Raw genomic sequence first — 20,100 nt, 5'->3', positions numbered from 1 at the left:
ACATGTTAACAAGTTGCTGATAAATGTTTCCAGCAATTCCTCAGTATTCGTCATTGTCTGCTCTCTAACTTGGATTTTGTCACTGCCTCTAGATGCAGCGATTTCCGGATGATCAGTAATTACAACATGCCTGTTCAATGATCTGGAAAATTAAATACTATCAATTGAAGCCACTTTACCTTGTCTTCTGTAGTTTCTAAGATGGCTAAGGGAAAAAGGCTAATATTTAGTTCATTTAGTCGTTCAGTTGTACTTTAAAAACTTTTAACAAGGTTATTTGTGTGAGATAAAATCCACTTAAGAGTAACTTAGGAAGACTATTAATAATACTTGACATTTACCGGCAAAGAGCAGATTTTTTGACAGAATTATTGGCATAACTTACATTTAGAGTGCTTGTTTCAGAGCAACCCTCTTAGCCCTGATGTATTAAACTAGAAATCTTAATCTTCTGAGGCCTCAGTGTCTGAGGAATCAGCTCAAGTGCAAGGCAAGCCATTTGTAATCTTTGTACAAGGGCAGAAGCCACCCAGGGATAAAAGATTCACACTCGCACATCTACCATAAATCAATTCAATTTTGAGCTATAATGCTGTTTGATAAGCACTATAATTGCATCCTCGCTCACAACCTTGAGTTAATCCCATTTTCAATTCTTTTCAAAACAATAATGTGCTGTACTGTGAAGAATATCTAGAAGAGCAGCTCTGATTAATATAAAGAACTGTGTTATTAGTTGGCTATATGGTACTAAAGGAGTTTCCACCCTGGTTAAAACCGTTTCCATTTGACTGAAAATAGGAACTGGCAGCCCAGACAACACGCAAGAGAAGGATCACCACAAACACAGTGGCCCCAAGTGTGCAGACTACCTGCAAATAAAAAATATTGGCGCCATGCCAGTTACCTTTGTTTCTCTTACAGCACTTTCATTGAAACCAAATTTTAATGCTAAAAGAAAAGTTTAAAAATAATTGTATCTGAAGGACCAGTTTCAAGTCCATACCCAGTATTTAACTAAACATAGAAGCTCAAAAATATATCAGAATCCAGTTAATAATGGAGAAGATTATGATGGTAGCTGGTGGCCTATGGCCCTATGCAAATGCACACGTCAAATTAAAAGCGTACTACTTGAAACAGTGAAGACATTAAAACTAGTCCAGAACTGGCAATGACAAAGCTAAATACCTCAAGAAGTGCTTTGAGAATGGAAAGTGCAGCTAAGAGCAAAATCCCATCAACAGCAAAAGAAACCTGCATAGAGTGCCCCATCAAAGAGAAGGAAAAAAAAGACGAGTCAAATAAATAGCAATTTCCGGCTGCTACAACTAAGCAAGTAACATAATATTCTTCCTATAAAGAAACACAAGAATTCAGCCTCATTAACATGTAATTAGAATGCCCCATAAAAGAGAAGAAAAAAAAGACAAGAGTCAAATAAGTAGCAATTTTCGGCTGCTACAGCTAAGCAACTAACATAATATTCTTCTTCCAAAGAAACACAAGAATTCAGCCTCATTAACATATAATTAACTGTACTTAAATTAGCAATAAACATCTCCGATTCCTCACACCAAGCCTCCCTACGAACAGATTATCAGTAATTAGTTCCAACAAGCCAATCCATTTTTTTTTTCAGTGTCAGGGTCCATATAGAAATTCCAGCTGCGTCTACTCAAAACAAGAATTAATTATCTACTATTTCATCGAATAACTCAATGTGATTGAACTGGATTAATCGATACATGATATATTGAACATAAATAATGCTCAAATTCGCTAGCGCAAGTATAAAGTGAGAAGTAAGAATTTTATACCAACTGGGTGGATATAACAGTAGGCAAAATGGAACAAGAGACTTTCTTGGCCCGTTTTGAGAGTTTCTTGAACATGGTTTGTAAGAATCTGATTAACAAATCAATACTGCTCTCGGTTTCATCTTCATCATCCCCCATTAAATCGTCCAAGAAAGATTCACGATCGATGTCATGAGCGTCGTCAACAGCTGAATCATCCAACTGATGACGACAAGATGTGCAATGTTAGAAGTACTCTAATTAAGCTAGTTTGCTTGCAATAAATGAGAAAGCAAAAGGAAGGAGACCTGGCCATGGCAAATAAGAGAGAGTCTGAGGGTTTTGTTGTGATTGTGGAAAGGGAGATTTGGTGGAGGCAGGCGTGAAGAGTGACGAAGCTTGTTGAGTGGGAGAGGGAGACCGATGACGCATGGTGATGATAAGATTGTGGCTCTTGCCATTTTATCCGTATGTTGTCAAAAGCCAGAACTCTTATCTTATTTTAAGTGGGGTAAATTGTAATTACCCTTAAATTGAATTAGGTTGTGGGTACAAATGTATTGGTTAAGTTAATTGAGGGCTTTTTATAATTGGGCAAAATAACTATGTCCCATCCAAACTTTGATGGAATTATCTCCACCCCTTGAGTTTAAGAAGTTCTTTTTCCACCCACCTATCAATTATGTTGTCATAATTAATTATTAAAATTACACTTAACACTTAATTCAAGTGTTAATTACTTATTTATACTTATTTTTGTTAAAATTATAAAAATATCATAAATTAAATTTAAATATTAATTTTTTTCTTTTTTTTACACCAGTTTCAATTATATGTTTAACAAACATTTTTAACCACCACTTACCATTTTAGCCTAAAACCCTTCATTCTTTGTCAACCTCTCTTATCTCCCCAACATCTTCCTTGGTCTTCTTGCATATATATAGAACGAAACATCAATTGTCATCAATAATTAATTTACCCATAAATCTACATTTACACAATTAAACTCTTCTCCAAAAACTTTTATAGTTGTTATATGCACAAAATAACATATTCCTTTTTTCAATGATTGAATGACCTTTGACATGTTACACTTGGTTGCACAAATGGATACGGTGATAAATCAATCGTCACCTATGATTTATTTACTCACAAATCTGTTGTTACACAATTCAACCTTCCTCTAAAAATACTCTTTCAATTGTTAGACATGAATAATAACCTATTTCTCCTTTTAACAACCAGGTTTGTAGAAGAAAATAAAATAAAGTTCATATTTACTTGAATTGGATTGAGAAGAAGCTAAAGCACAACCTTAGAGAGCAATCATATACTCTCCTCTTAATTGGACTGTTTTCCATATCTTCATCTGCCAAAATGCATTATCTAGATTTTAAAAAATAGGGCCCAAAACTGAAAGCTTTAGATGAAAATGGACAAATTTAATGGGTCAGGAAAGAGAGAAATCTATATATCTTTGATATAAATTAATTATCAATCTATAAAATTTAAATTAGAAATATTATTTTTAATTTGACATAAAATGTAATTAATCAACTTCAACATACTCATCCAAGATTATAAATTCATTCCCAAAATTTTAAGGGTTTATTTGTTTAAAGAAAATTTTGGGGGGGGGGGGGGGGGTGGTGTTTCAATATTATCCTGTCTATTTTAACATAATAATATTTTTAGTTAATTACACTTTTTCATCCAAGGTTTGGCCTACAAACACTTTCTACCCTAGATGATATAAATAACACTTCACCATCCAATATCAAACTTTCTAAATAAAATAATGGATAAGGGTAACATAGTAATTTTACCATTAATATATATTTTTTTTAAGATGAGACCAAAACTTTTTAAATATAATAGTTCAATCTAAACTATTTCTATTTAAACCCAAAAGGTTTGCAAATAAATTCTTACAATTTTGTGGAAGGATAGTGAAATGAAAGAGAGATAAAAAAAGTTTTAATACAATTTCGATTTTAGGGGTTGTTAAGTTTGAGATAATATTAATTACCCATTTCTCTATTTTTCATTATTGTTATTGGTTTATTTGATTTATAAGTAATAAAATATTTTAATAATTTTTTGTTACTAATTATAATGTGACATATAATATGAAAAATAATTTGAATACTATATCCACCTAATGCATTAAAAAATCACCAAAATAATTTTAATTTTGTTATTATTTTATCTATATTTATTAATTTTATATGACAAAAATACCCTTAATTTTCAATCAAAATAACAATTAATATAAAAATCTTTAAAAAATGAGTAATACTATGTATGTACATCTTTGATACATAATTTTGGTATTCAAATTATGTGTCATTATGTGATTGGATATTATTTTATTTTTAATTTAAAATCATCAAATTATATCATGACACATTTTTTATATATTCAAATTGTATACTAAAAGTGTATGCGCATATTTTTATTGTAAAAAAAATTATTAAAATTAATTAAAATTATATTTTGATAATATAAAACAATTAATAAAGTATTAACCTATAGAATATTTTAGAAAATACATAAAGTAAATATTTTAACATAAAACATGTTTGTTTAACTAAACACAATAATAATTTATATTTAATATGATAAAACTATATGTAAAAATAATATGTATAAAACAATAATATGTTATTATGTTAGTAAATATTATTTTATTTTAATTTAAAATTAAATAAAATTTAAATAGTAATTAAATGAAATAATATCTTAATATTTTCAATTAAATATAATAATTATTTATTAATAGAATTTTATCAAATATGAAGGTAATATTTTATTTTTAAATAATAAAAGGTTACTTAAATATAATAATTTTAACAAATAAAATAATTATTATATTTTTAAGATTTTTTTGTATTAGAATTTAGTTTTAGATAAAAAAAATATTGTTTGTATAATCTAATGATAGAAAAATGTTTCCAGAGAGGAAAAAAGTATCTGTAATATTTTTGGTTGAATATTTGTTGCACGTGGCAACAATCTAAATCCAATCGTTATCAAAACATCTCAGACAAGATGACGCAACAAGCAAACAAGTAATATATCCCTGAAAGGAAATTTTCACAAAACGACACCGTCATGGCTCTTTCCTTTTAAGGAGCAAATCCCCGGTTGACCCCTGAAAGTCCACGCGCTTACCCCTGCTGATCGCCAGATTGACCCAATTAGGCAATTACAAATGGAGGGCGTGGGTCCAAGTGAACTCCTCGACGCGCTGATATGCGAGTTGTGGTAGAAAATAGCAGGTTACGAAGGCAAAAAATAATAGAAAGGCTTATTTTTTTATTGGATTTGAAAAAACCACACCAACCAAACATCAATATAAATGGAAACTGAAAGCAAAATGAAAAAGACGGGAGCAATTAACGGCCAATTTATTAAAATGAAAAAAAGATAAAACTGAGAGGGAAAAGAACAGGAAAAAAAAGGTCATCTCTGTTTCGTGCTCCGAACAAGGAGGCTGTTCAATAAACGAACCTTAATTGAATCGACAAGAGACGAGGCGCATTGTCGATCCCATTGAGCATTGTAAGGCGATCGACATTTGGTTGGGAGTTGTGAGTTTTTTTTTTTTTTGAACTTTCGGTGTTTTGATCGGAAAGAAGATGAACGGATGGGATAGGGTCGGGTCGTCTGGATCGAGATTGAGTGAATCATCGAATGTTCACCAGCGCACGCCATCACGTACGGCCACATTGGGCCGACTCCAGCCGCAGGCACCTGGTAATCGTAATATACATTGCAATGACCGCGAAGCCAATCAACCTTTCCGATTCAAGGTTTATTTCTTCCTTTATTTATTTTCTTTCATACATTTATCAATAATATTCATAAAAAGGTTACACTGATATGTTTTTTCATTTCTTGATGACCCAAGAAATGAGGAACTTCACTGAACTCAGTTTAATACGAACCCACGAAATTGAGTTTGTTGTGTTTGGTTTCATGGCTGCTAAGTAGAAAACGTCATGCACGCGGTGGTGAAGGAAAGTAGAAATTAGTATCATCAGAGGATGAGCTTTAATCATTTCAAGAAGTAGTTGGCACTTAATCAACATTTTGTTTGGTTAGAGGGAAGAAGGAAGGAAGCAAATAGAAGGAAAAATTTTGGGAGAAAAAATACCTAGTGGCTTGAACGAAATATCAAGTGGAAGAAAGTTGGGTTGTTCTTCAAGGCCTAGAAACCGATCCTTCAAAATATAACGGGCCGAGGGGAAGGAGAAAGGCCTAGTTTCTTATTGAGCGAAACAGAAAAGAAGGGAAAAAATGAAATAATGTTGACTCTTATCTAAGATAATATTGAGTCGTTAACGATCAATATACGAGGTTGTAACGTTCAACTGACATCATGATACCATATATTTAAAATTGGAAATTGCCCATCATTGTCTGTTCTCTTCTCTCTCTCATCTACAAGTAATTTCTGAAATTAAACTTGCTACTTATTGTCTATTGTTTGCGAGGTTTCTTGCTTAGGCTCTACTGCACATATAGAAAAAAAAAAAAAAGATTTTGTTGAAGTGTCACGAGTGTACACAAGTAAATAAACCTGTCATATCTCCAAAGACTCTAAAGCAAAAAAAAAAAAAGTTTGTTTGAAGTGCACTCTGGAATGAGGTCAAGTCATAATAGCTGAGATGTGGTTGGGATAAGTCTTAGGTAGGGCTGGATCCGAGCCGAGCTCGAGCTGGCTCGGTAGATTTTTTTTTAAATTTTTTATACAAAACGGTGTTGTTTTGATTAATATATATTAAAAACGACATCGTTTTGATAAGAAAAAAACGAGTCGAGCCGAGCCAAAGCGAGCTGAGCCGAACTCGAGCCACTCATATATGAACTGAGCCGAGCTCGAGCTGGCTGCGAGCCGAGCTCGGCTCGGCTCGAATCCAGCCCTAGTCTTAGGCTCAAAATTTTTTCGTCAAGAACCAAATGCTTGTTTGAAGATGAAACTTGGGCAGGTAGGAGTCACAGTATGCAACCATTGAAGCATATTCATTATATTTGGTCCCATACACTCCAAGATTGATTGGCACGTCTAATAATTCTGTTGCTATTTGAGGCCCCATCAATGTGGCTTTCCTGTCTTTCATCAATTTATCCTGTATGTAAGAGCGGTACTGAGAATGAATAAATTAATAATTTCCTATCTACTAATTGGAAAAAATGATTTGTTGATATAGTTTATGTTCCAGAAATGAACACAAAGAATAGGATTTTCCTAATTTTTGAAACAGAGTTTTTCTTGATCAATAATTTAAATGTAAACTGACCAGAGAAACTATAGACTATTGAGAGTTGGAAATTATTTTGCTAACATTGTTTATATTTACCATAATGTACATTCCTTGTTTGTTCAAAGCCTTTACTCATGATGGCCCATTCTGCAGGGGTTATCTTAATAAGCAGCAATCAGAGTAGTGATGCACTAGTTAGTAATAGATATTGATGTATATGTATAGTCTTACTTAGCCCAATATGGTAGCCTTGTCTAGTCTTTTGCATACATCTATTTGAGTTATGATTTGATTGTTGACTATGCTTGTAAGAATGTGGTATCAATAAAATGGAATATCTTAACCATTGTGATGAAATTATGTAATCTTTTTCTTGTTTGCTTTTGATTGTAATAAGCTCACTGTGGTTTTGATTGTTATTGAATCGATTGTTTCAGGGAAATTCTATAGCAACTACAAAGTACAGTATTTTTACCTTTCTACCGAAAGGATTGTTTGAACAGGTAACCTAGATTTAAGCTTGCTAATATTAGAATGAATACGATGAGTTCTTTTTTGCAAAGGGATTTTTACACGAAACAGTTAGGGATAACAACAAAAGTTGTTTTTTCTATTGATTACTTCTGTTCTTGAAAATTTTTGTTTGCTCTGACAGTTCAGGCGAGTGGCTAATTGCTACTTTCTTATGATCTCTATTTTATCAACAACACCAATGAGGTATGGCCATTCAAATCTGAGGTTGACAGTTTCTTTTAGAATATGTTGGGGAGGTACATACATTCTATTTGACTGTGTGAATATGGTTTGTCGTAGTTTTGAATTTTTTTTTCCAAACATTCCAGGACTAACTGTTCAACTTGACCCCCATATTTTTTACCATGAACTAACGTATTTTTATTTGTTAAATAATGCCCATGTTCTGATTTTCTAATTAATTACTCTTTAAACAAGAGTAATTTCTTGGTATGTCTCAACTCCCAACTATTAACTTGCTAACATTTTTTTTTTGGTTGTACAGTCCTGTGAATCCTGTGACGAATGTGGTTCCTTTGAGTCTGGTGCTTTTGGTCTCACTGATAAAAGAGGCATGGGAGGACCGGGTGAGTACTGTAGCCCTTGCTCATGGCAGTGTGCCATCTGAATTGTTTTTCTTACAGAGGCATGGTAGATGTGTAGCTTGTAAAACACCCTATGGTTAAGTGTTTTTGTGGGTTAGCTTTTGGTGTGAAGTTTGTCTGCCAAACAATAACTAACTTGGGGTAAGTAAGTGTAAATGGTTTGCAGCTATTTCTAATTTTATGTTAATTTTTTTCTTTCAAATTGTGTGCAACAGAAGCGTTTCCAGAATGATATGGCAATAAATAATTCTCTTATAGATGTACTGCAAGATCAGAGGTGGGTGCGTATTCCTTGGAAAAAGCTGCAGGTTGGAGATATTGTCAGGGTGAGTTTGTTGCATCTTTTGTGTGGTTTAGCATGGGGTGTATCTTGATCTGTCTTCCGATGGGATCTGGCTTCATAAATTCTAATATAATGGAGGATATCTACAGTCCATTGCAAAGGGTGTTGGTTATCACCTCCACTGAATAGTTACGTTTTTTTTTTTTGGTTGTGTGCTAGCCATGAACATTGGCTTTTTCATATTTCCTTTTAGAGCTAGAATTATTATTGATCTCTTTTAAGCCTGTTTCTCTTTGTTCCCATATGCATGTGTTTGGAATTCCAAATATCAGAACAAATGCTAATTATTTGACCAAACGTGTACTCTCTACCTTGTCAAATCTTAAAACTTACCTTATGCTTCTGTTCTTGTCCCTTCTAAAACCCATTCCTGTTTATTCGCATTTTGATGTTTCTTTTTTTTTTTTTTAATTTAAAACTCCTAATAGTCATTTGCATTTTAGTTTTGTGCCCATTAGTTACTGTAGCAGTCTCATGAATGTGAGTAAAATATTTTAATTTCGTTCTTTGTAGGCATTTTACATTAGGATGGAAATGCTTCTCTAGGTCAAATATTTATGGGTGGTTTTGTGTTTTGATATCTGTGATTTGCTAAGAGGGGCTATAGGGTAACCGGACAAAATATGTTTTTGCCTTAGCCTGTGGGAAGCTGCCACTTTTTCATGAATAAACCTCCATTTTGATGGGTGAATCCTGGGCATTCTGGTTTAGCCAGAGGTCTTGTCTCCAAATGGATTCCAAATAATTGATAGTATCAAAACTTAGGAATATTATAAGATCACATATGTATAAACCTTATCTTGTGATTGAAAGTGTAGTAAAAAGTGATTGCTTTCTATTTCTATTTTCTCTAGTTAATAATATTCATTTTCCTGTATGGATCTTTGAATTGAGGCAAAGATATTTGTATTTTCTCCTGTTAACATTATTCATTTTGCCAGTATGGATCTATGAATTTAGGCAAAGTAACATTTTTTTGTGATTTCAATTCTAAGATTTTGATTATTTTGAGCAATATAATATCTATGTACAGTTTTTTCTTGTTAAGTATGGGAAAATCGTCTATATTATCAAATATGATAAGTGGAATTTTGTATCATTTGCAGGTAATGAAGGACCAATTTTTTCCTGCAGATATCCTTTTCCTTGCTAGTACAAATGCAGATGGTGTTTGTTATACTGAGGTGCAACACTTCTCTTATGTACCATTTGATATAGTTTTGTTTTTTCAATTTATCTGATAAAAGTTTGTGCTTTGTTATGTCATGTCTGACACCATGGTTTATGTGTTCTTCAAATTTTCCTTTTGGTTGCAGACTGCAAATTTAGATGGGGAAACAAATTTGAAGATCAGAAAGGCATTGGAAAAGACATGGGATTACTTGACTCCTGAAACAGCCTCTGAATTCAAAGGTTGAACCTTTTTAATTGTTTTGCTAATCAGTTTCATCTCTGCAGAGACTTAATATTATGCTTACTGAAATATTACATTGTTGAGCAATTTTGAAAATTTATAGTAACTGGGAAGAGTTTTCATTTATGAAAGTTAGATACAAATTCGAGCTGTGTATGAGTCCCTGCTGAAGTTAAGTAAGAAGATGGTGGGATGAAGAAGATGAGCAAGTGATTGTTGTGATAGTACTGTAGCAATCAATGGGATTCTGTTATTGTGCTGCCTCTAGCATAGAAATACTGAATAACAAATGGATCTAAATTTTACTTTATCGAGCTCTATCATGTTTATTGGTAACTGTTTGCTGTCACTTTCTTTTCTTGGAGTCAGACTGAGGTCAAGCTTTACTCAGTTACCATCTGTACATCCTACAGCACCTCTGTGGACATCATTTATGATTATTTTTTTCCTTGCTGTAGTCTTTATGCTAGGACAATTGTTTTATGTTGCCTTCTAAATCATTAATTGTTGCCTCATGTATTTGCTTATTTCCTGGAGTCTGAACAGAACTGCAAGTTTTAGTTTGTTGGGAGTTGGTTCTGTGGATCCATTTGGAATTGATTTACTGTATTATTTCCCTCACTATATAAATCTTATTAACCGTCAAATTTCTAATGGCAGGTGAAATTCAATGTGAGCAACCGAACAATTCATTGTACACTTTCACTGGCAATCTTATAATGCAAAAGCAAACATTACCTCTCAATCCAAACCAAATTTTGCTGAGAGTATGCTCCTTATTTCATTTTTTGTGTAGTCTACTTTAACATTGAAAGTTAAACCAGAATGTTGTTCTCATACACTTTTATAGAATTTCACAACTCTGTTAATAATATTTTATTTTGGAAAGTCTGCTTCAGTGAAATTCTTTTTGTTTTTTCTGAAACTGATCCTAAATTATGCATTTTCTGGAATCTCTTGTTTTTCATGGTTACTGTCTATCTTTTATTCTTCAATAGAAGCTGATTTTGATGTTTGTCCACAATCATTGCAAACTGGAATTGCCTTTACTCATTAACTTGTACTGTGGTTTCAGGGATGTAGTCTGAGGAACACTGAGTACATCACTGGGGTTGTAATTTTTGCTGGTCATGAAACAAAGGTTTGTAATTGTGAAGTGAAATGCAACAGAAGAAGCTCTTTTACAATGATATCACTTTCATAGTGACAGGAGTTTTCTTTCTTAGTGAGTTACACCTTTTGTAATTGTTGTCGACACAATGAAGTCAATGAAGTTTTCCAATAATTTACTAAGTGGATCAAATCCTGAATCCTGGGATTTGAAGTGTTACTTTTTTGTTTCCAGAAGTTTCTGGTTTTGTTTCTATCCCATAAGAAAGGGTCATTTTGCTTTTAATTCCCTGTCTTTTGTCCCCAGCTTTGATTATTTCATCTTTTGGTTTATTGTGATTTGGGGTTGAAACTGTAGGTCATGATGAACTCCATGAATATTCCCTCCAAAAGAAGTACATTAGAGCGGAAACTTGACAAACTTATACTCACTCTTTTTGGCACTCTCTCTGTTATGTGTCTGATTGGATCTATAGGAAGGTTTGAATGTTTTGTAGTCTGTACTTATACAATTCTTTGCTATCGTTTTTTTTTTCTGTTTAGTTATCTTTTTCCTTTTTCCTTTTATATATTTTCCAGTGTGAAAAATTTGTCAACTTCTTGAAATTGTGCAGTGCTATATTCATAGATAAAAAGCTGTACTACTTAGGTCTTCAGAAAATGACTGGAAGTGTGGAGGATAATCAATTCAACCCTGACAACCGTTTTCTGGTACCATATAGTTCTATAGTGCTTTGTCATTTGTTGTTGATTTTCATTTACTTAGTTGATTCTGTTTGTTGGTTGTACAGGTTTTTTGCTGAATATGTTTACATTAATTACCCTCTACTCCCCAATTATCCCCATTTCCCTGTATGTTTCCATTGAGGTATGTACCTTTGCAAATTACAATTTTTTGCTACTCCAGCTGTGTGCAGAAAGTATTATTGAAATGTCTCATGTGATTTCAGACAATCAAGTTTTTCCAATCCACTCAATTTATTAACAAGGACTTAAGGATGTACCATGCTGAAAGCAATACTCCTGCATTGGCTCGGACTTCCAATTTGAATGAAGAACTAGGACAGGTAAAGTTAAGCCATGTTGCCTTTATATTTAAAAAAAAAAAGATTCCATGTGGAATTCTCTTAAGGTTATATTCTATTAGATCAGAGAAAAGAGGATTACCATAGATAAATTAAATATAAATTCTTGGAAAAACTCCTTGGTAATAGAAAAATATCATGCACTGCTTTAGAGTGAGATTAAACACTAATTATAGTAAGAGATGTGATAATCCTGTGTTAGCTAGAGTACTTACTACTTAATTCTCCTTAATAAATATGGGAAAGTAAGTTGTACATGTTGTGAAGTATAGATTAGCAATTGAGCCATATAGTATGACGTGGCCAAGGAAGAGATGTGGACTTATGTGAAAACAAGAGAACTAAAAGAGAGTCACGCTCTTTCCATAAACTTTCTTAGCTTTTAGAATGTGTAAACTCCATTACAAGATGATTGTTGTGATTTTTGCTTAGATAACACCAAGAGTCATTATAATACCAGCATGAAAAAATTTGTATGAGCTTGGGAAACTCCACCGTTGGCAGAGATGCCTTGGTTGCCCTAAGGAGGGACCATCAGTTTTCACCTTCATCCAAAGAGAGTGGAGAGATTTCTGAAGACCTTCCAGACCTAAGGGACTCTGGGATAACTAGGATTAATACCCAAATAAGAATATATTGCAGGATCATCTGAATGCACTATGTTCCTTCTTTGTTAACAAAATGATAACAACTTTATCAATATCATGCCTTTTCTTCCTCCAAAATTTTAAACTGTAACTTGTTTCTTACCCAAGGCATGATTTGTATGGTTTATACTGCACATTGTTCAGGTGGAGTACATATTTTCTGATAAAACTGGAACTTTAACAAGAAACTTAATGGAGTTCTTTAAGTGTTCAATTGGTGGAGAAATGTATGGAACTGGTATCACTGAAATAGAGAGGGGGGTTGCTATGCAGACTGGTGTAAAAATTCAGGAGGTACTCTTTGTCATCATTATGTCATTGCATCATAGCACCTGATTTCTTTTATTGTAAAGGTAATGTATATCTAATGTCATTTTACTTTTTACAGGTGGAAAAGTCAGCCAATGCAACTTATGAAAAAGGTTTTAATTTTGATGATCCAAGGCTTCTTCAGGGTGCTTGGAGGAATGAGCCTAATCCTGATATTTGCAAGGTAGATTGCTTTGTTTTGTATGAACAGAATCCTAGATCAGTAGTTATATTTCATATGGTAGGAGTACTGTTCCAAAGTGAACTTTTCTACTTACTGATATAGTAAATCTATTTTCCCCACATCCCTAAATTTTTTTTTTGTGCAATATTTATTTTTGATAACTATTATTGTCATGGTAAAATAGAATATTAATTTAATTCTATCAAATGGTATGAGTTTCTATCTGTTTTTCCCTTGGATTATTTTAACAGATATGTATATTTTTTGTGAAAAGCTGAATCATGATTTTGATTTAATCAATTTTGAAGTAGGAAATTTAAAGTTTTGTATTTTTTTTTTGGTTGAATTTCGGTTATTAGATATTTTTTCAAATTAATAATATGGTTTGATCTTTCAAAGGCGACATTAAAATTTGAGTGATACATTTTTCATTTGGGGGAAAAATTGTAATAAAGGGAAAACAAAATATTATGGAAATTCAAAGCTCATGATAGCATCCCACTGTCACCCTTCCTAGTGTAGGTCTACCTATGGGTGCAGTCACTCCTTCCAATTTGTTGATTTCAACAGTTTCTGCTATTGGATAGTTTCTTTAAATTTAGTATTTATTAGCCTGGTTTAATATTTTGAAAGATAAATGTCTCAAAGTGGATGACTGGACCAATAGCAGCAAAGATAATTTCCTTGAACTTTTCTTTCCTTCAACAGTTTATCTCATTGTTTTCTCAGAATATCCACAGTATTATAGTTGCATGTCATAATAACTGGTATGCAGCCTCAATGGAACAAGCCAAACATGTTTTATAGTTGAGTTGTAAATTTAGATTCTTATTTTTCTTTGGGTTTCTGTTGAGAGAGTGTGTTTGTTGTATTACTTCTAGTAATATTTTCATTTGGCATTAATTAAACTTAATTATTAGTATAATTGTTGCAATTTTGGAGAATTGGACAGACCTACAACTTCTCACAAAGAACACCTCTGGCCTTTCTCAGAGCTTTGAACAGTTTATGTAAATATATTTTATCAATTCTGATGTTGCCTGATGCCTGAATTGTGCAGTCCAGAACAGGGGTGTCCTTGACCCAACCCCAATTTACTTATCATGGCTGTTGAAGTAAGAGTTCTTTTGCTTATCATGTAGGAATTTTTTAGATGCCTTGCTATTTGTCATACTGTGCTTCCAGAAGGTGATGAATCCCCAGAAAAGATCACTTATCAAGCTGCCTCCCCTGATGAAGCTGCATTGGTTACTGCTGCAAAGAACTTTGGGTTTTTCTTTTACAGGTTTTTAATCTTATTCTGTTTTAGATCTTCTCAAGAAATTTCTAAGTTTTACAATAGTTACAAAACATGGTAGTTAGCTGTTAGCCTATCTACTAGTTGATTTCGGATGAGGCTCTCTCCCACAACCTGATGGCCTTGAGGGAATTTGACATCTGGTTTTGGTATAAATAGAGGGAGCTTTTGTTACTCTTTATTTGTGGCTAATCCTTGTATTTGTTTTCAGGCGGACACCTACGATGATTTATGTTCGTGAATCTCATGTGGACAAGATTGGTAAAATGCAAGACGTGTCATATGAGATTCTTAATGTGCTTGAATTTAATAGGTGGGCCTATATTCTTGCTTGAATATATTTATCTACTATGTTCTTGGTTTATAAACTAAATGAGTCATAATCCTTGATGCATAAATAGTACAAGGAAGCGCCAGTCTGTTGTTTGTCGATATCCTGATGGTAGGCTTGTTTTGTACAGCAAGGTAATTGTTTTGTCTTGATTCTTACATATTGCCAATTGCAATTGATGAAGAAATTGACTCTTGGCCAGAAATATGCTTTCACAGGGTGCTGATACTATTATTTATGAGAGACTGGCTGATGGAAATGAAGACTTGAAGAAAGTAACTAGGGAACACTTGGAACAATTTGGATCCTCTGGGTTGCGAACCCTTTGCCTGGCCTATAGAGATTTGAGTCCTGATATTTATGAAAGATGGAATGAGAAATTTATTCAGGCTAAGTCTTCTCTGCGAGATCGTGAGCAGAAGTTGGATGAGGTAAATTCTGGTTGAACATATTTTCTTTTCTTTGTACTAATTTGATAGCTTCTCAAATTTTCCGTTTAAAATGTCATTCTTCCAATTCTATTTCAGGAAAGATGTTTATTGGTGTAATTATTTTTTCAATATTTAGTGTTTGTTTGAGTATGTTGTATAATGATGTGTTTCTGGTCAGTTGACAGTGTGACTTTTTTAACACCTCTTGAGCCAACATACTTTATAGCTTAGTCATGTTCCTTTCTACTAGCACGATTAATTGAAAGTCAAAAGAATAGACATTTTAAAATATTCGTTTTGACTTGTACGATGCTTTACATTCTTTTGCCTGATTGTCATTGAATATTGGTTTGGAAGAAGCATGCTGCTTCACTTTGTTTGAAAAAGTTTATGTAGTTCTGTATTGCATCACTTGCAGCATAATTTTTTCACAGTTGCATCAACCCTCTTTGTTAGCCAACTTTACAGTGATGACTTTTGTAGTCTTGACAGGAAGTGCTTATACATTAGGAGTTATTTATTATTTCGGTAAGTGAAAAGTGCTTCTTTATTTCATTCCTGAATTAGTGTCAAAGGATTCTAGTCAAAATATGGCGAGAATGGAGCATGATCTTTAGATGCAATTTTGAGGCAGCCATTTCTGTTTCTTTATTGCCATATAATTTAATCTTGTTTTTCTGTTTATTTGGATGTCATGTTATGTTTGTATCACAGAGAAGATGTGAAAATTATTCAGGTAGCAGAGCTCATAGAGAAGGATCTTATTTTGATTGGTTGCACTGCTATAGAAGACAAACTTCAAGAGGGAGTACCAGGATGCATAAAGACTCTTTCTAGAGCTGGAATTAAGATTTGGGTGCTAACAGGAGACAAAATGGAAACAGCAATAAATATTGCATATGGTGAGTCAGTAAATTAAGAAGAGCTGGTTTGCCGCTTTGAAATGTTTATTGAATTTAAAGTTATTTTGTATTCTTGTCCTTGAGTTTTATATCTTTGCTTTTAATTTGCTGTAGCGTGCAACTTAATTAACAATGGAATGAAGCAGTTTATCATCAGTGCGGAAACTGATGCTATCAGAGGAGTTGAAGAAAGGGTAAGTAGCATTCTGATAGTTACCTGCTCAATCAACCGAACAAATCTCCCACACTTCCATTAAGTCAATCAAGTGTAAACGAAACAAACTAACAAGAAAGTGGAAACAAACTGTAGAGAAGAGAAGAAAAATATGCTGACAACAGAGGTGTCAGCTCTTCCCAAGGCAGCATCCTCCTTTCCCAATTTCTCTAATTCCTTCTTTGCCATTTCTCTCTCTACGCCCCTTTTATAGTTGGTTGCTATCCTTTCCTATTGAATCGTGTTTACTCCCCACGTGTACAGCCCTTCTTTGCTGCATTATCTGATTTTGCCACCTCCCTATGAGCTAGAATACTCCTGCTTGAGTCCTCATGCTTCTTCTGGTACTCCTTCACAATGGGAGGCCTAATACATTCCTTAGCTAGCTGTGATTTTAGATGTAAAAAAAGTTTGAATTTTTTCAAGCATCAACCTATATATATTATTTACATGATAATTTTTTAATTGAATACCTGTTGTCAGGGTGACCCAGTGGAGATTGCACACATTCTGAAGGAAGAAGTAAAAAGAGACCTTAAAAACTGCCTTGAGGAAGCACAACAATATATGCGCTCTGCATCTGGACCGAAATTAGCTCTTGTTATTGATGGAAAGTGCCTGATGTATGCATTGGACCCAAGTTTGCGATTAATGCTGCTCAACTTGAGCTTGAATTGCAGTTCTGTTGTCTGCTGCCGAGTTTCTCCTTTACAGAAGGCACAGGTAAGGTTCCTGATGGAATCTATACTCAAAAAATTGGCTGAGTGTAACAATGCAATTCTGAACACTCATTTCTCTCTGCTTCTATGTGGTTTCACTTCTCTTTAAAATGTGTATTGTGGCATAGTTCCAACTGTTAAGATACATGAATATTTGGATTCAAAGTTACATTGATGTGCTATTTTCTATAAACAAACATGTGTTGTCTGAGCAGCACTAAGGTAAGGTTTCACAGCTTAGCTTTCTTATACTGACATATATTTCAGTAGTAATTCTGCAATAGTGATTTTCGTTTTAGTTTGCTTATATAAATGAGTTATTGGTGTGGGAAAATTATAGTTTGGTTTACAGGTTAAACCAGTAGTAATACCTCAAGGTGTTGTTACTTTCTCAGGTGACAAGTCTGGTAAAAAAAGGTGCAAGAAAAATAACACTTAGTATTGGCGATGGTGCCAATGATGTTAGCATGATTCAAGCTGCTCACATTGGCGTAGGAATAAGTGGGCAGGAAGGAATGCAAGCAGTGATGGCTAGTGATTTTGCAATTGCCCAATTTCGCTACCTTACAGATTTACTTCTTGTGCATGGTCGTTGGTCATATCTTAGAATATGCAAGGTTTGTGTTTATCACACGTTCAGAACTTTGTTAAATTCTCATTGTGTGAGTGATAATAGTTTACAGCAATTTCTGAATGCAGGTTGTGACATACTTCTTCTATAAGAATCTTACTTTCACTCTGACTCAATTTTGGTTTACCTTTCACACTGGATTTTCTGGTCAAAGATTCTATGATGATTGGTTCCAGTCATTGTATAATGTCATATTTACATCCATGCCTGTTATTGTGATGGGACTTTTTGAGAAGGTACTGCATTCATTTCAATGACTTTTTACTAGCACTTTTTACTGCACTGAAGCAATTACTATAAGATAATGTTTTTTTGGTTAATATATTGGTTTATATTTGCCCTGACTGTTTAACTGTCTTTTTTCCAGGATGTCAGTGCAACCCTTTCAAAAAAGTACCCTGAGCTATATCAGGAAGGAATAAAAAATGTCTTTTTCACATGGAGAGTTGTGGCAGCTTGGGCTTTCTTTTCTGTCTACCAGTCTTTAGTCCTTTATAACTTTGTAGCCTCTTCCAGTTTTGGTGGTCATACTTCATCAGGCAGAATATTTGGTATTTGGGATGTCAGCACAATGGCTTTCACTTGTGTTGTAGTAACTGTCAATTTGCGTCTTCTTATGATGAGCAATTCAATCACAAGATATCATTATATAGCTGTTGGAGGAAGCATTTTAGTGTGGTTTATATTTGTGTTTATATATACAGGGATTATGACCCCATATGATCGACAGGTAAGTGCTCTGCCTTTTCCCGCTTCTGTTACATAGTTTTTCTTGTGGGGGATGTCTATCATCAATGCCTCTATTGTTTTGTATATGTTCTGATATGCTTTTTGTACTTTCCTTACATTCACTGCAGGAGAATGTTTATTTTGTCATATATATCTTAATGAGCACATTCTATTTCTACTTTACACTTATTCTTGTTCCAGTAGTTGCGCTTTTCGGTGACTTCATTTACCAAGGGTAAGGTCCAGAAACACCTATCCTGAAGTACTAATTTCATCTATGATCATGCTTCAATTTGTTCATGTATTGGCTTCTTTGGTGTTTGCAGTGTTCAAAGATGGTTCTCACCATATGATTATCAAATCGTTCAGGAAATCCACCGGCATGAACCTGATAAAACAAAAACAGGGTTGTTAGAGGTTGGACTTGGTAATCAACTTACGCCAGAAGAAGCAAGAAGCTTTGCAATGGCTCGACTCCCAAGAGAGCTATCAAAACATACTGGATTTGCGTTTGATTCTCCTGGGTATGAGTCATTTTTCGCTTCACAGCTAGGTATATATGCACCACAGAAAGCATGGGATGTTGCTAGGAGAGCCAGCATGAGGTCACGGCCTAAAGTATCAAAAAAGAAGTAATATCCAACAAACACTACAATTGTACAAAATTTTGACGGTCAACTTTGTAGAAATTTGTAAAATTAGCTGGTTCATATATTGTTCTTTATCCTATTTATGAGGTTTATCAAGGCTGTACAGCTACTGAAATGATTCATTGTCAGAATTTCATATTTGATTCGTTTCTGAAAGAAGTGAAAAATGGAGAATACTGATACAAGTGAAGCTGATCCAACGTGGCATTAAACATAGTTTAGTTTATTGGGTTTAGTTGATAACGCCTATGATCTGTAGGCATTTGGTGTTGAGAGTCTAACAATTTGTGGAGTAAACCATTCTGGAATTTTGCCTCCAGGCGTTTGCGACATTGGGAAGAACCCCCTCAGGCTCTGAGAATTCTTATTTCCTCTGCAGCCACATTAGTTCAGCAGGAAGAGATTTATACTTCAGGAGAAATAAACCCATATTGGAGCATGAGCAGAGCCCCTCTGGTATCAATTAACTTTTCACTAGAGCATTCGATTACTTAGTTTTTTTTTTTTTTTTTGGATAAACTAAGACTTCGTCTATATTTATTGAACGGGTAAATTTAAGCATATTAATTAAATTTACAGCCACTAGGTTAAGTAAGTCAAAATTTTATGTGTAAGAAAAATTTAAACTTAAACCTCTTTATAAAAATTTTAATACTCTATTAATTTTGCTATCTTTACGATCATTTAATTACTTAGTTTTATTAAATCAAATTATAATTAATATTAGCTTATATTAGTAAAATTTCTAAAGAAAATTGTTATCTCAGCTCTAATGCGCAAACCCTTCAACATGTTTATAACCTGTTTCTTTTCATCTCCATTTTAACAAACGAACATGCCACGTGAAGGAATATGCAGTTGTCTCGTTCATCTAGCTCATCAAAGCTTATATTTAGTATTTCTTGAAAATTATG

General features: G+C 33.7%; 2 protein-coding genes across 2 annotated transcripts; one reads left to right on the top strand and one right to left on the bottom strand.

Annotated features, from left to right (window-relative positions):
* Nucleotides 1-336: 336 nt before the first annotated feature.
* LOC123214599 (protein SHORT HYPOCOTYL IN WHITE LIGHT 1) lies at nt 337-2,284 on the bottom strand. The gene is made up of 4 exons (XM_044634470.1): nt 2,108-2,284; nt 1,821-2,021; nt 1,192-1,257; nt 337-872 (listed from the first exon to the last, which is right to left on the bottom strand). Exons 1-4 carry the CDS (start codon nt 2,258-2,260, stop codon nt 741-743), a joined length of 552 nt encoding a protein of 183 aa, XP_044490405.1. The 5' UTR covers nt 2,261-2,284; the 3' UTR covers nt 337-740.
* Nucleotides 2,285-5,203: 2,919 nt separating this feature from the next.
* Nucleotides 5,204-19,371, top strand: LOC123214147 (phospholipid-transporting ATPase 3-like). The gene is made up of 27 exons (XM_044633888.1): nt 5,204-5,617; nt 7,510-7,575; nt 7,728-7,789; nt 8,091-8,172; nt 8,406-8,516; nt 9,640-9,717; nt 9,850-9,946; nt 10,608-10,714; nt 11,023-11,088; nt 11,416-11,537; nt 11,672-11,760; nt 11,849-11,925; nt 12,008-12,124; nt 12,934-13,083; nt 13,178-13,282; nt 14,425-14,567; nt 14,791-14,892; nt 14,981-15,044; nt 15,129-15,341; nt 16,078-16,243; nt 16,358-16,437; nt 16,941-17,180; nt 17,572-17,793; nt 17,876-18,043; nt 18,175-18,537; nt 18,665-18,771; nt 18,863-19,371. The coding sequence occupies exons 1-27, from the start codon at nt 5,444-5,446 to the stop codon at nt 19,170-19,172; spliced, it is 3,681 nt and encodes a 1,226-aa protein (XP_044489823.1). The 5' UTR covers nt 5,204-5,443; the 3' UTR covers nt 19,173-19,371.
* Nucleotides 19,372-20,100: the final 729 nt, after the last annotated feature.

The sequence above is a fragment of the Mangifera indica genome, chromosome 4 (genome assembly GCF_011075055.1).
Source record: "Mangifera indica cultivar Alphonso chromosome 4, CATAS_Mindica_2.1, whole genome shotgun sequence".
Classification (NCBI taxonomy): Eukaryota; Viridiplantae; Streptophyta; class Magnoliopsida; order Sapindales; family Anacardiaceae; genus Mangifera; species Mangifera indica.
This window is presented reverse-complemented; position numbering and strand designations above follow the sequence as displayed.